Raw genomic sequence first — 13,475 nt, forward strand, 5'->3', positions numbered from 1 at the left:
GGACGTCATATGACGTCCACTCAGAACTGGCCGGCCACAGTGAAGCCGTCATTCGGCTATCTGCGGTCGGCAGGTAGTTAATTAAAAAAACCTTACACGTTATAAAAACATGTAGCTTGACTAAAATTCTGATGTGAGCCTAATATGGGACTTTTAGGTCCAGTAGTCCCAGAAAGCAATAATGACCCAATCTACCTTGCCTCTCCTTCCACACTGAAGGGAGAGGTTCATTTTGGGTGGAGTTGATCTTTTTCTACTTTATACTACATGTTAAAAGTCAGAACTGCATCTAAAAAAATTACAAAAGGTTCTAGATTCTTCCTGATCAACAATACTGTACATTCATTGATGGCAAAACATAAGACTTGCATATGAAGCATTATTTAATAAAGAACTATACAATGGTAAACATTTTTCAAGGCATGATGAATTGTTTTAGTCTTTGGTTCCTTATTGTGCAAGTAGGATCATCTACTGTATCCTCCATTTTCTGACCCAAAAGTCGAAGGCTAGGGTGGAAACATGCATAGTACAAAATCAGAGAAATAATACCCAACCCCAGGGCAACAACTACAGCAATGCTAAGTATTTCAAATACTAAAGTGTTCGAAAAGACAGGCCTGAGGTAGAAGCACAAGACAAGAATTCCAGTCGTGGCAAGGGTCCGAACAACATAATAAATAGTCATAGGAACCAAAGTCCTTGATCCTTTTATATTGAAAAAGGTAAAAACCAAAATAATTCCTACTAGAGCCCTGTACAAAAATTCCATCCTTTGAGTTCTGCAGAAATCTGTTTGTTCCTTCCAAGCCCAGAAAAAGCCACCAAGGCCCAGTACAACCATGAGAACTGTGAAGAGGTAAACACTACAGTTTAGGAGAAACACAATGCTTACAATCCAAGAAGTCAAAGTGAGCAATTTATAAAATACATAGGAGAACATAGGAGCTCCGACACTGATCCCCTTCTTCCCTGGCAAAGATTTTCGTAGGGACATTTGATAATCAACAGTGGACCATGAGATACTAGTAATAGATACCAAGATGGATGCATCTGAAATGAAAGAGAACCATGAATTATTTTTTGTCCATCAACTGGAATCTCCTACTCATTTAAACATATTTTATATCAGGGCAAAATTAGAAAAAACATATTTTGTACATCTCTGCAATTTACACATAGTTACCATGTTTTATCCCTTTAACGACCCTGCAAGTACAAACAATACCTGCAGATTGTAAGAAATGTACTCTTAAGTCCTGTTTTGGGCTGACAACACACAGCATTTTTGTGGACTGAGTGGTGTCAGCACTGCTCTGTGTGTTTTTCTAAACTACTCAACTACTCCCACTCTCAGATCTTTGCAATATAAACACTAATCATTTTGTAAATAAGCACTGAGAATGCTAAATAGACTTGCTGAGATAACACAGAAAGTGTGCACAAGACAGCTCTGAATTTCTAACAGGATCAACAGGTTTTCTTTGCATTTGTCAATCAAATATATCAAAATGCTTCGAGCTGTCTATTGACTGAACAAAATTACGCAAATAAGAGTTCATTGTCAAGGTTTGCATATACTTTAAAGCCAGGTAACTAATGTGTTGAAGCTTTACACCCTCACAAGCTTCCCTAGTACTGGGTTCTTATGAAAGTATGTGTAATTAATGAACCACACCAAAAGGGCATTTGATTTGATACACATTTAGTCCCCTTGCACATGGGGCCATCTAGGGGCTGTGCGTCCCCCTCAGCGCTTTAGTGGTGCTGGTGTTTAGGGCTCTGCGCATTCAGGGACGAAGGTCAAGAACACAGAAGACCTGCATCCTGAACCCTAGTCCCTGAACACACAAGGCCATAAATGCCAGTACCACTCAATGAACAATGAACAACAGTGAATATTATTACAAGAACAAAACCATGTAGACACATATTAGATTAGATTAGACAAAAACTGAACTGCATAGTTAAAAAAATACATTGCTTGCAGTGGATAGTCTCAAAGAGTAAAAAGACTCATTGCAGCAGTATGTACTGACAAATACATGCTTCCTCCAAGCAATTCTTATTTGTCTGCCTGTCTTCAAAGTATAGACAGTTAAAGAACAAACAGCTTCCATGCTCCTTAACATAAAATGTTAAATTAAAACATATTGTAGATATACCATAGCTTACTCTGGCTACCACTGGGTACAGAAAGGGGAAACACAACCACACCAGTTCTGTAAATGTAGTTTAAAATAAATTTTAGATTGTTTAATAAGTCTATGCACAGAGCAATCATGGTGTGCAAAGTATAGTAACTCATAGCAACCAATCATATTTCACACTTTATCATTTAAGTACAATTCCAAGATCTAAAGATGGCTGCTGGCTGATAGCTATTGGTTACTGCACTTTGCACACTGCATTTGCCTTATTAAATAATTGTATTTTGTTATCATATGAGTTACAAAATGTCTGTTTCTACATACATTGAAATATAGTGATCTGCCCGTGCTCCATCAGGATGTAGATCTGTAGAATAAGCTGTGGTGCGCTTTCCAGATATGTTTTAAAGCACTTTAACATACTCAAGTCCGTCATAGCGTCCACTGCTCTCTTCTTGGTCTCCGTACAATTCTTTTTTTGAGGGTCATAATTGACTTGGAATCCATATTTTATAACATACATAAATCTGGAAGTACAATAGAAAATATGTGAATATAATTATATGAGTATACTGCATGTAAACTGCATTTAAAGTATGTGGATATGTTTTTAGCTCAGACATACAAAAAAGTTGACAGTAGCACACTGCGATGAGCTTATGAATAAAAAAATATAAGAAGTGTCTACAAAAAGATTACCACCCACCTAATTCTGATTTAATCCATTATTCGTCAGACCCTATGTCTCCATCACTGCTCGCCTTCTGGACAAGAGCCATTTACATAATTTAAATCCAAATGCAAAAGATGACCCAAATTACTTCAACGCTCCTTAAAGTAGAAATCTGGTCAAAATTTAACTAAGTTTAAACCTGCTCCCACCCCCATTCTAAGCCCTATACTAACTACCCTGTAAAGGAAAGATGTGTTTACTTACCTAATCTAAGGGTGCTCTGATCTGGTCCTGTGATCGGGTTCCAGTGCCAGCTTCAGTGTAGAGGAGGAACAGAGGACAATGGATGCCCCATCCCATAGTAAGTCCATGGGTGAAGTCACTACCCAGGCTCTCAGCGATTGTCACTGTTGTCTCCTCTCCCCTAAAGCCCTTAGATTAGGTAATTAGGTTTAAGCTTCGTTAGATTTTGACCAGACTTCTACTTTAATTCTGCACGAAAATGGGAACTGGACCTAGAAACAGAGTTGGAACAGGATGTCTGGCCCAAATTTGGGATACCACTAAATTCAGACTACACTGGACATTAAAAACTTAACAGTTAAGCTGCAAGGCATTATGCCCAAATTTTGCAAGGTCCGGGAACCATGAGTCACAAATTTCCTACTACCTTCTCAAACTATGACATATGTAATCTTGATTATTCACAACTGCTGAGAATTCTCCTATGCACGCCCCTCACACCCAATTTGCTTCCTTACTTCCCACTCCTATTCTTCTTCATCTGAGCCCTTTCTGTTTTAATCATTCTATTCCTTTTATATTGGTTACACTATACAACACTACTGTCCCTCTCCTCATGCTTTATGTACCTTCTATATTTTTTGTACGTTTAAAAAAAATGCCTAACTATGTAACCTCTGTACTTTTTGAAACTTTTTAATTAAAAAAATTGACAAGAAAAAAAATATAAGAAGTTACTTATCACCAAAGCCATTTTTTTACATCGACCCTAAAGCAAGTCCTATTAAATGCTAGTCTACTGATGAAGACTATATTAATCCAACTGGTCAGTGGGCAAACACAAGCAAGTAACAAAAAAAAAAAGTAGTACCAGATGGACTTTAGAAGCATATGTAGCAAGCAACAAGTATGAACAGAAACCAGGTTTGTTTTAGACATAAACATGCTATAGACAAACAGGCAGGGGTGTATTTACCACAAGGTAAATAAGGCATTTGCCTAGGGCAGCATTTTTCAGGGGGGGGCAGCACTGCCCCTTGAAGAAGAGACAGAAGAAGGGACACACGCAGCATGGGGATCTGGTGGGTTCCGAGAGATGCTGTGGGTTTCATGCCGGTGTATGCACATCCGGAGTCTCATTCCTGGGAATGTCCGGAGCTGTGAAGGTGAATGTCTTTCTCTCTCTCGCCATGGGGGATGGTGGCTGGTGTGTGGGGAGCAGTGGTAGTGAAAGGCTTGGGTGGACAGGGGTGTTCTTGGTCAATGTCAGGCTCTTTTTGTGGGGGGGGCACCAATTTTTGTGTTGCCTAGGGCAGCACAAAACCTAAACACACCACTGCAAACAGGATATGATTTACAAAATACAGTAAGGATGAGATCAGTAAAAACAGAGATACTGTTTAGAAATTATCACTTTTATTTGCTCAAAGTAAAAATAGAACAGTATGTAAAAATAACCAATACTACCATGAAAGCTGTTCAAATAAATATTGAAATGTGTGGAATATTAAAGAAATCAAAACCTAAATGTGCTCGATTCTAAAACCACCAGCAGCTATACACCCTGTGCATATCTCATATTTACACTACTCAAAAAAATTAAAGTAACGCTTTTTAATCAGAGTATAACATTAAGCCAATTAAACTCCTGGGATATTGATCAGGTCAGTTAAGTAGCAGAGTAGGTTGTTAATCTGTTTCAGTTGCTTTGGTGTTAATGAAATTAAAAACAGGTGCACTAGATGGTCAACAATGAGACGATCCCCAAAACAGGAATGGTTTTACAAGTGGAGACCAATTACATTTTTTCCCTACTCATCTTTTCTGACTGTTTTTCACTAGTTTTCCATTTGGCTATAGTCGATGTCACTACTGGTAGCATGAGGCAATACCTGGACCCTACAGAGGTTGGACAGGCAGCCCAACTCCTCCATGATGGCACATCAATATGTGCCATTGCCAAAAGGTTTTCTCTGTCTTCCAGCACAGACTCAAGAGCATGGAGGAGATTCCAGGAGACAGGCAGCTTCTCTAGGAGACCTGGACAAAGCTGTAGAAGGTCCTTAACCCATCAGCAGGACAATTATCTGCTCCTTTGTGCAAGGAGGAACAGGATGAGCACTGCCATATCCTTACAACATGACCTCCATTAGGCCACTGGTGTGAATGTCTCTGACCAAACAATCAGAAACAGACTTCATGAGAGTAGCCTGAGGGCCCGACATCCTCTAGTGGGCCCTGTGCTCACTGCCCAGCACCATAGAGCTTGATTGACATTTTCCATTGAACACCAGAATTGGCAGGTCCACCACTGGTGCCCTGTGCATTTCACAGATGAGAGCAGGGTCACCCTGATCATATGTGACAGACATGAAAAGGTCTGGAAAAGCCATGGAGAATGTTATGCTGCCTGTGACATCATTCAGCATGACCATTTTGGTGGTGGGTCAGTGATGGTCCAGGGAGGCATATCCATAGAGGGACGCACAGACCTCTACAAGCTAGACAATGGCACCCTGACTGCCATTAGGTATAAGGATGAAATTCTTCTACCTATTTTCAGACCCTACTCTGGTGCAGTCCTGGGTTCCTCCTGCTGCACGACAATGCTTGGCCTCATGTGGTGAGAGTAAGCAGGCAGTTCCTGGAGGTTGAAGGAATTGATACCATTGAATGGCCCCCATGCTCGTCTGATCTAAATTACATAGAACATTTCTGGGACATCATGTTTCAGTCCATCTGACGCCACCGGGTTGCACCTCAGACTGGTCAGGAGCTCAGTGATGTCCTGGTCCAGATCTGGGAGGAAATACCCCAGGAGGCCATCTTTCGTCTCATTAGGAGCATGCCCTGACGTTGTCAGGCATGCATATTATTATTATTATTATACAGTGTTTATATAGCACCAAAAGGTTTGCTCAGCACTGTACATTAAAGTGGGGGGACAGTACAAGAGACAATACAGTAACAATACAATACACGATGGGTTCGAGGGCCCTGCTCTTTCGAGCTCACAATCTAGGAATATAAGCACGTGGGGGTCATACTGAGTACCATTTTGTGTTGCTGCAATGAAATTTAAGCAAAATGGACTAGCCTGCTGCATCAGTTTTTCTCTTTGTTGTTCGGGGTGTCTTTGAATTCAGTCCTCTGTAGGTTGATAATTTTCATTTCTATCAAACGATGGGGCATCCTTATGTTGCTAACACATTACCCAGTCCATATCAGTATAGATATCCAGCATGATATTTTTCCCCATTGAGATCTGATGTGTTTTCAGTGTTCCATTCATTTCTTTGAGCAGTGTATGAGCATGTATTACATAAAATAACCAAATTAGTGCAGAGCGTGGTGTAACTAAACCCAACTTAATATCTACATAAATACCAAATACAAAAAATATATCATTAATATACATAAAGTCCATTAACTTCAGTGACTGTGGAACACATATTGAATCATCATCCGTGCTTGAAGAAACTGAAAGAACTTTGTGCTGAACACACCACCACCGGATACCTGCTCACCTCAAATGAATGATCTCACAATGTAATGTCTGGTCAGAAATAGCTTTTTGTCCCTCCGTGGACCAGATGAATCTCTTCTGTCATTTCGGAATATCCTCCACACCTTCCATACACTCTGCTTAACTCCATCACTAGTCTGTGTGAATGGCAGCAGCGGCCTTCAGCAGGCGGGAGAGACATGACAGGGGAGGGAGAGGAAGGAGACACAGCGGGTCACCTCACACAGGCTCTGTTTGTGCCGCTCTCAATTGCACCGGAACACAGCCACATATCAAAGTTTGCCAACCATGTAGGAGCGACTGCACAGCCACAAAGACAGACAGTGTTCATTCCTGCACAGCTGTCAAAGTTTGATATGTGGCTGTGTCCGTGCATCCCCTACTTTTGCATTCACTGCTATAGTCTGTCTGTACGCATTTTAGGGGGTGAATGCACATGGTATCCTGCATGCAGGACAGATGCAAGCGCCACTCTGAACAAAGCCTTACAAAGGAAAGTAGTCTCCCATATACACTATAGGTGTCCATTTATGAAACTGAGTTAAGCTGTGGTAATTAGGTGGTTTATCTCCATTATGCAGCAGTTTATGCAGCTGCGCGAGGAGGGAAGATATTGTTTTCTACTTCTCATTGCATCTCAGTGTGAAGCAACCAGTGATTGCAACATAACCGGCCACTTTAGCGCGTGATGTAAGCACCTAACTGGCTGTTTGTGCAAATTATCTCCCTCCCTGCTACTTCACCTTCATCATTATTCTATGCATGAAAGTAAAAAACCTTCAGTGTGCAGCTCCCCCTCAGCCTCCCTAATATATACCTGAGCATGATCTCGATCAAGCGATGTGCACGAGAGCAATGGCTCTCCCGTGTTTCTCCCTCCTCATTGGCTCCGACTGTTGTCAATCACAGCCAGTGAGGAGGGAGTGAGGGCGGGGCCAAGCCAAGCTCTGTGTGTCTTTTGGACATACAGAGCTGGCTCAGGAGCAAGCATGCACAAGTGCCCCCAGAGCAAGCAGGGGGGAGGGGCCAGGAGCGCCAGCAGGGAACTCAAGAAGAAGAGGATCAGGGCTGCTCTATGCACAGAGCTGGTAAGTGTAACATGTTTGTAATTTTTTTTTAATTTGTACCTTTTTAAATCACTTTCATTGAGGAGCATTTCTGCTCATGATCTTATGGACACAACTCTCACTTCTCACTTTCACTAATTATTGTGGCCGTTCACTGCATATTTCATGCACGTCTCATTTCAATCAAAGAAGAAAAGTACAAATGTTGATAAACTGTCTCTCTTCTGAGAGCTGTTTGTGCCACATTGTGTAACGGCAGATTGCACTCTATTAAAAGGACATCTATAAGTGTTTTGTCAGACCTGGGCATTTTATGGCTCCCAGATCACATCTGGTGCTTTGGTTTCCCTGTCCAGCTCACGATACCTCCACTGTCCTTACTGAGGAAGCAGACAGGCTCAGAGAGACATATTGATCCATGTGGAGAGCTGCAAGCACTGGATGGACTTGTGCTTGTGTATCCTGGACTGACAGGCTCAGGGAGATAACTGGCAGACCTGCAAACAGTGGAAGGAGAAAGCCTGAGGAGCTGATTGGTATAGAGGGGAGGCTCAGTTCTGCTGGAAGAGCATTGGGAGGTCTCCTTGGCAAATGCCCAGATAGCAAGCAATTGAGTTGCAAGTTGTGAAAATGACTTGCTAAGCTTTTGCTGGGCTTCAAAAATTTGTTGCACAATTGCAGCAAGTCCGCATTGCATGACTCTAGATCAACTTTCTTTGCAAACATTCTGCAAGTTTGCTGCAAGTTCTGGTTCAGTTATGTTGTGCAATAGTCATTGCATCACAGGGGTCACTGTGTCTGAAATTTCTTTCTATAGACTTACAGAGCTCTTGCTGTAGACTCACCACTGCAACTTTGCTCTTGCTAGAGACTTGCCATGCAAATTTGCAGCAAATTGGAAAAGTGTTATCTAGTAATTGTGCTTCAAGTGCTCCGCAAGTGTACAACTTGCCAGTGAAAATGTGCAGCAAGTTAGCAGACATTGCCATAAATTTGCCATAACACTGCCATAAATTTGTGACAAGTTATCCTTGCTATCTGGGTGCATTACCTAGGAAACATTCAGACGATCTCCCGCCATTCTGCTACCTAGCCACATTTTTCCTTTTAGCGCAAGAATCAAGCCTGCAGGCTGCAAATCCCAGGAGCTGTGTATCTGTTATTCACTCAAGCATTGACAGAAATCCCTTCTGTAACACGGATCTCAGGCTCGCTCTTTCCAGTGCATGCAGATTTGCCAGTTATCTCCCGAGCCTGTAAGTCATACATCGACACTCAGAGAGCAGATCAGTTCATCAACCCTTGTGCCTGTCACCTCCCTCACTGCTGACATTGCTACACTACTACTTCTGCATACTATTTAATGAGCAGTTGTACCTAGAAACAGGTGTTTTTTTCTATATGCTTACACTTATGTTTCAATATGCATCCCAGGTCCAAATTTAATAGTGAGCAGAATTAAGTTCAGCCTATTTGTTCAGCCCTCCACAACAGTCCCAGTTTCTCTTGTGGCCCCTTAGGAAAATTAACTGCCCACCCCTGCTCTAAGTAAAGAACAGCTGGACAACAAAGTTTAGAAGATGGACCCCAATATTCTGAAACAGACAAGAAGGTTAACTAACTTACCTAACAAATGTTCCAAGAAGGAAGAGGTGAAGGAACAAAATCCCTTTTAGTTTCCAAAAACTGTCTTTATGACAGTCATCTTTAAACCATGAGTAACTAAAGGCTTGTATTATCAGAGTAGACACAAGAACAAAGAATATGGTCAGCAGGCCAAATAAAGGGAGCTCTTGCTGGAAGTATTTGAATGTAATCCACAAATCTATTCCAATGTCAAATAAGAAGGAGAGTACTCCAAAGATGGTCATGAAAAAGTTCCATTTTGTAAAGCTCATGATCCAGCATCCAGGAAGGATTGTTTTATACCATTTGTTCAAGAATCCCATAAATAGTTCCAAATCAAATAGATTTTTTAACAGTTCTCATTTTACAGGTCCATGATGTTCAAGTATAACTAATGTTTCGAATACTGACATTAAATAGCTTGCATATCTCTTTGCAGAAATATTGGATCATGTTGGAGATTAGGTTTTCACAGTATACAACACATCTATGACGTTTCCAAGCTTAGTTGACCAAATACAGTGTTCATTTACTGCCAGTCTGAAATGAAAAATTGATATATATTATTTTCTAATACAACTATACACTTAGTACAGTAAAACTGTATTTAGAAACGTGCATACAAGCACCAGAATACATCACTCAGCATGTGGCCATACCATGCTTAATGCCTCTGAGGCTTTTCAGACAGAAGATTTCAACTAAGACAGCAGCCACAAGCACAATGGTCATCAAATGAAAGTACCATCGCTTGTGCTGATTTCTATTGTTTCATTTAACTAAACTAAAGCCAGCCATACATGGATCGAAATCTGGCTGATCCAGCAGGGGCCGACTGAATTTTGATCCATGCATGGGCATTCTGGTTGTACAAAAGTCGATCTACAGATCGACTTCTGTACAACCAGCCTGTTGGAACATTTCCGCACGATCAGTGCCACAAGCTATAGACAGTGATGCTGATCAGTGTATTCTGATGGGGAGGAAGTCTTCCGACTGTCATAATACAAAGACTCAGCAGGATTGACACCACCATCTACTTCAAATGTGTGGAAGAGGGAATCTTGCTGGTTGAATGAAAAAAATTACTTTTGTATGGGCTGCCTTAAATCAACTGAAATGGGTTGGTTCAGCTGGCTGAACATCCATGTGTACATCTGTCTGTTCTACAGAAGGCAATCAAACTAACATGCTGGAAATCCAGCATTTGACCCACCTCCAATCAACATTGGCAGCTAATAGCTGCGAGCACTGATCAGTGCATTGTGGTGGGGGGGGGGGGGCACAGCAGGGGGGTGACCGCACTAACATTGCGTGTGTTAGTTTGGTGATCTCTCAACTTTAAAAGATGGTGGGGTGGTCTAGCAAACTGCATTGTTGACGGTAATCTAATACTCTGAGAACACCAGTTGCTGAGCCATGTGAATGTGCAGACTCACCATTCACCACTCCACCCATTGTAGGCTTACTGCAGGATAGAGGGACATTGCAAAGGTAGAATCATGCAACAAGGGTCTCCGATCCTACCCAGAAGCAAATAAGGTAGGAGGAGTCAGCACAAAAAAAGCCAGTCAGTAGTTCGATTGGAAATGGTTATTCAAAGGATAGGCATGAGCAGTCTGCTTTAGTAAAACATCCAATTAGTTTATTTCACCAATGAAAATGTGTTTCGTGGCTTTGAATTGCCACTTCCTCAGTTGGAATGATGGTGATAAAATTGGTGTCTGTTGGTAAAAAGTTGTCACAGGGTATAATAGGTATTTAACATAACTCAAAAGCACAGTCAAAAAACTTCAAACACATTGAAAGCAATCAAACATGTGAGAAGCATGCAGATAATAAAAGAAATATAGCAATTGGGATGTTTCTAATATATTGAACATATAGCTTAAGATTGATATATAAATAAATGTAGCAGTAAGCTAAATTTTCCTTTGACCAGCTCTGCAGTGCTAATCGATGTATTCTGACAGGAGGAACTCCACTGTCAAAATACAATAACACAACATGGAAGATTCCTCCATCCACCTCACTTATGTGGATGGGGGAACCCATCAGTTGTTTTCATTCAGCCTCCTGGCGGATTGAAAAAAAATTGTATATGTATGGCCAATCAATTATCACCAAACCCTGCCAGCAAAACATACTGTAAAAACTGTACAGCCATGGCCAAAGGTTTTGAGAATTACACAATTATTAATTTTCACAAAGACTGCTGCCTCAGTTTTTATGATGGCAATTTGCATATACTCCAGAATGTTATGAAGAGTGATCAGATGAATTGCAATTAATTGCAAAGTCCCAATTTGCCTTGAAAATGAACCTAACCCCCCGCCCCCCCCCCCCCCCCCAAAAAAAAATGCTGATTGAGAATAGTTAGAATAACAGACTGGAAGCTTTAAAAGGAGAGTGGCACTTAAAATCAATGTTCTTCCTCCTGTAAGAAAACGCATGCAGTCATCATTGCTTTGCACCTAAATCAACTGTTTATTGGATCATCAAGAACTTCAAGGAGAGAGGTTTAATTGTTGTGAAGAAGGCTTCAGGGTGCCCAAGAAAGTCCAGCAAACACCAGGACAGTCTCCTAAAGGTGCTTCATCTGCGGGATCGGGGCACCACCAGACCAGAGCTTCCTCAGGAGTGGCAGCAGGCAGATGTGAGTGCATCTGCATGCACAGAGAAGTGAAGACTTTTGGAAGATGGCCTGGTGTCAAGAAGGGCAGCAAAGAAGCCACTTCTCTCCAGGAAGAATACCAGGGACAGACTGATATTCTGCAAAAGGTACTGAGATTGCACTGCTGAGGACTGGGGTAAAGTCATTTTCTCTGATGAATCCCCTGTGTTTTCCCCTTGTTTGGGGCATCTGGAAAAAACTTTCCAGAGAAGAAAAGGTAAGCGGTACCATCAGTCCTGTGTCATGCCAACAGTAAAGCATCCTGAAACCATTCATGTGTGGGGTTGCTTCTCAGCCAAGGGAGTGGGCTCACTCACGATTTTGCCATGAATAAAGAATGGTACAAAAACATCCTCTGACAGCAACTTCTCCCAACCATCCAAGAACAGTTTGGTGCCCAACAGTGCCTGTTCCAGCATGATGCAGCAGCTTGCAAAAGTGATAACTAAGTGGCTTGGGAAACAAAACATAGAAATTTTGTGTCCATGGCCAGGAAACTCCCCAGACCTTGATCACATTGAGAACTTGTGGTCAATCCTCATGAGATGGGTGAACAGAAAAACCCCACAAATTCTGACAAACTCCAAGTATTGATTATGCAAGAATGGGCTGTCAGCAGTCAGCATGTGGTCCAGAAGTTGATTGACAGCATGCCAGGGCAAATTGCAGAGATCTTGAAAAATAAGGGTGAACAATGCATAAACTTAATGTAAATTTCAATAAAAGCCTTTGACATTTATGAAATGTTTGTAATTATACTTCAGTATACCATAGTAACATCTAACAAAAACATCTAAAAATACTAAAGCAGCAGACTTTGTAAAAATTAAACTTTGTATCATTCTCAAAACTTTTGGCCACAGCTGTAAGTAGTTTCAATGCCATACTTGATCCCCTTGCTAAGTTTAGTGATAGTAAGAATATAGAATAGGAAATAAATTAAACAGAGGAAGTAAAACACAACGAATATGTAAAACCCTCATAAGGTGTTCTTACCTTGCAGGTTAATATTTGATCACTATTAGAGTGAAACTTGTACTTCTAGAAGGGAGTGTATGCTGTGTACACTCATGTCACAATGAAGGAAGTGCACTGACAATGGGCAGGTCTGCTTGCTTTCATTTTGCATTAGCAGTCTCTCAGGTAACCACTTGGATGAAAGGTTACACCCAAGACTGTGCTAGCGTCATATGCAGCTGGGACTTTACAGGAACCTGAATATGTAATTATTGTAGAACCGGAAAAGTTGAATTTTTTACAGTTACCAAGGTCTTCATGTCATGGACAGGCATAGATCTATACTCAGACAAAAAAGTTAACAGCAAAACTAAATACTAAAAAAAAACAAAAAAAAAACATAAATTAAAAAAAAAAAAAAAGAAACGGGCAGATTTTATCTGCCATCACTTTTCTATGTTTCTATGTTCAATAAAAGCAAAAACAAAATACATAACATGGAGACTTAAAGTGACACTAAACTCTGGTTTAAAAAAATCTATTAAAGGCTATATTATTA

General features: G+C 41.0%; 1 protein-coding gene across 1 annotated transcript; it reads right to left on the reverse strand.

The window, feature by feature from the left end:
- Positions 1-365: 365 nt before the first annotated feature.
- Positions 366-13,234, reverse strand: XKR9 (XK related 9). Its single transcript, XM_089661052.1, has 4 exons — positions 12,956-13,234; positions 9,286-9,825; positions 2,475-2,677; positions 366-1,053 (listed from the first exon to the last, which is right to left on the reverse strand). Exons 2-4 carry the CDS (start codon positions 9,606-9,608, stop codon positions 416-418), a joined length of 1,164 nt encoding a protein of 387 aa, XP_089517178.1. The 5' UTR covers positions 9,609-9,825; positions 12,956-13,234; the 3' UTR covers positions 366-415.
- Between the last annotated feature and the right edge of the window lie 241 nt (positions 13,235-13,475).

This window comes from Staurois parvus, unplaced genomic scaffold (assembly GCF_062004578.1).
Source record: "Staurois parvus isolate SC_StPar_1 unplaced genomic scaffold, SC_StPar_1.0 ptg001302l, whole genome shotgun sequence".
NCBI classification, from domain to species: Eukaryota; Metazoa; Chordata; class Amphibia; order Anura; family Ranidae; genus Staurois; species Staurois parvus.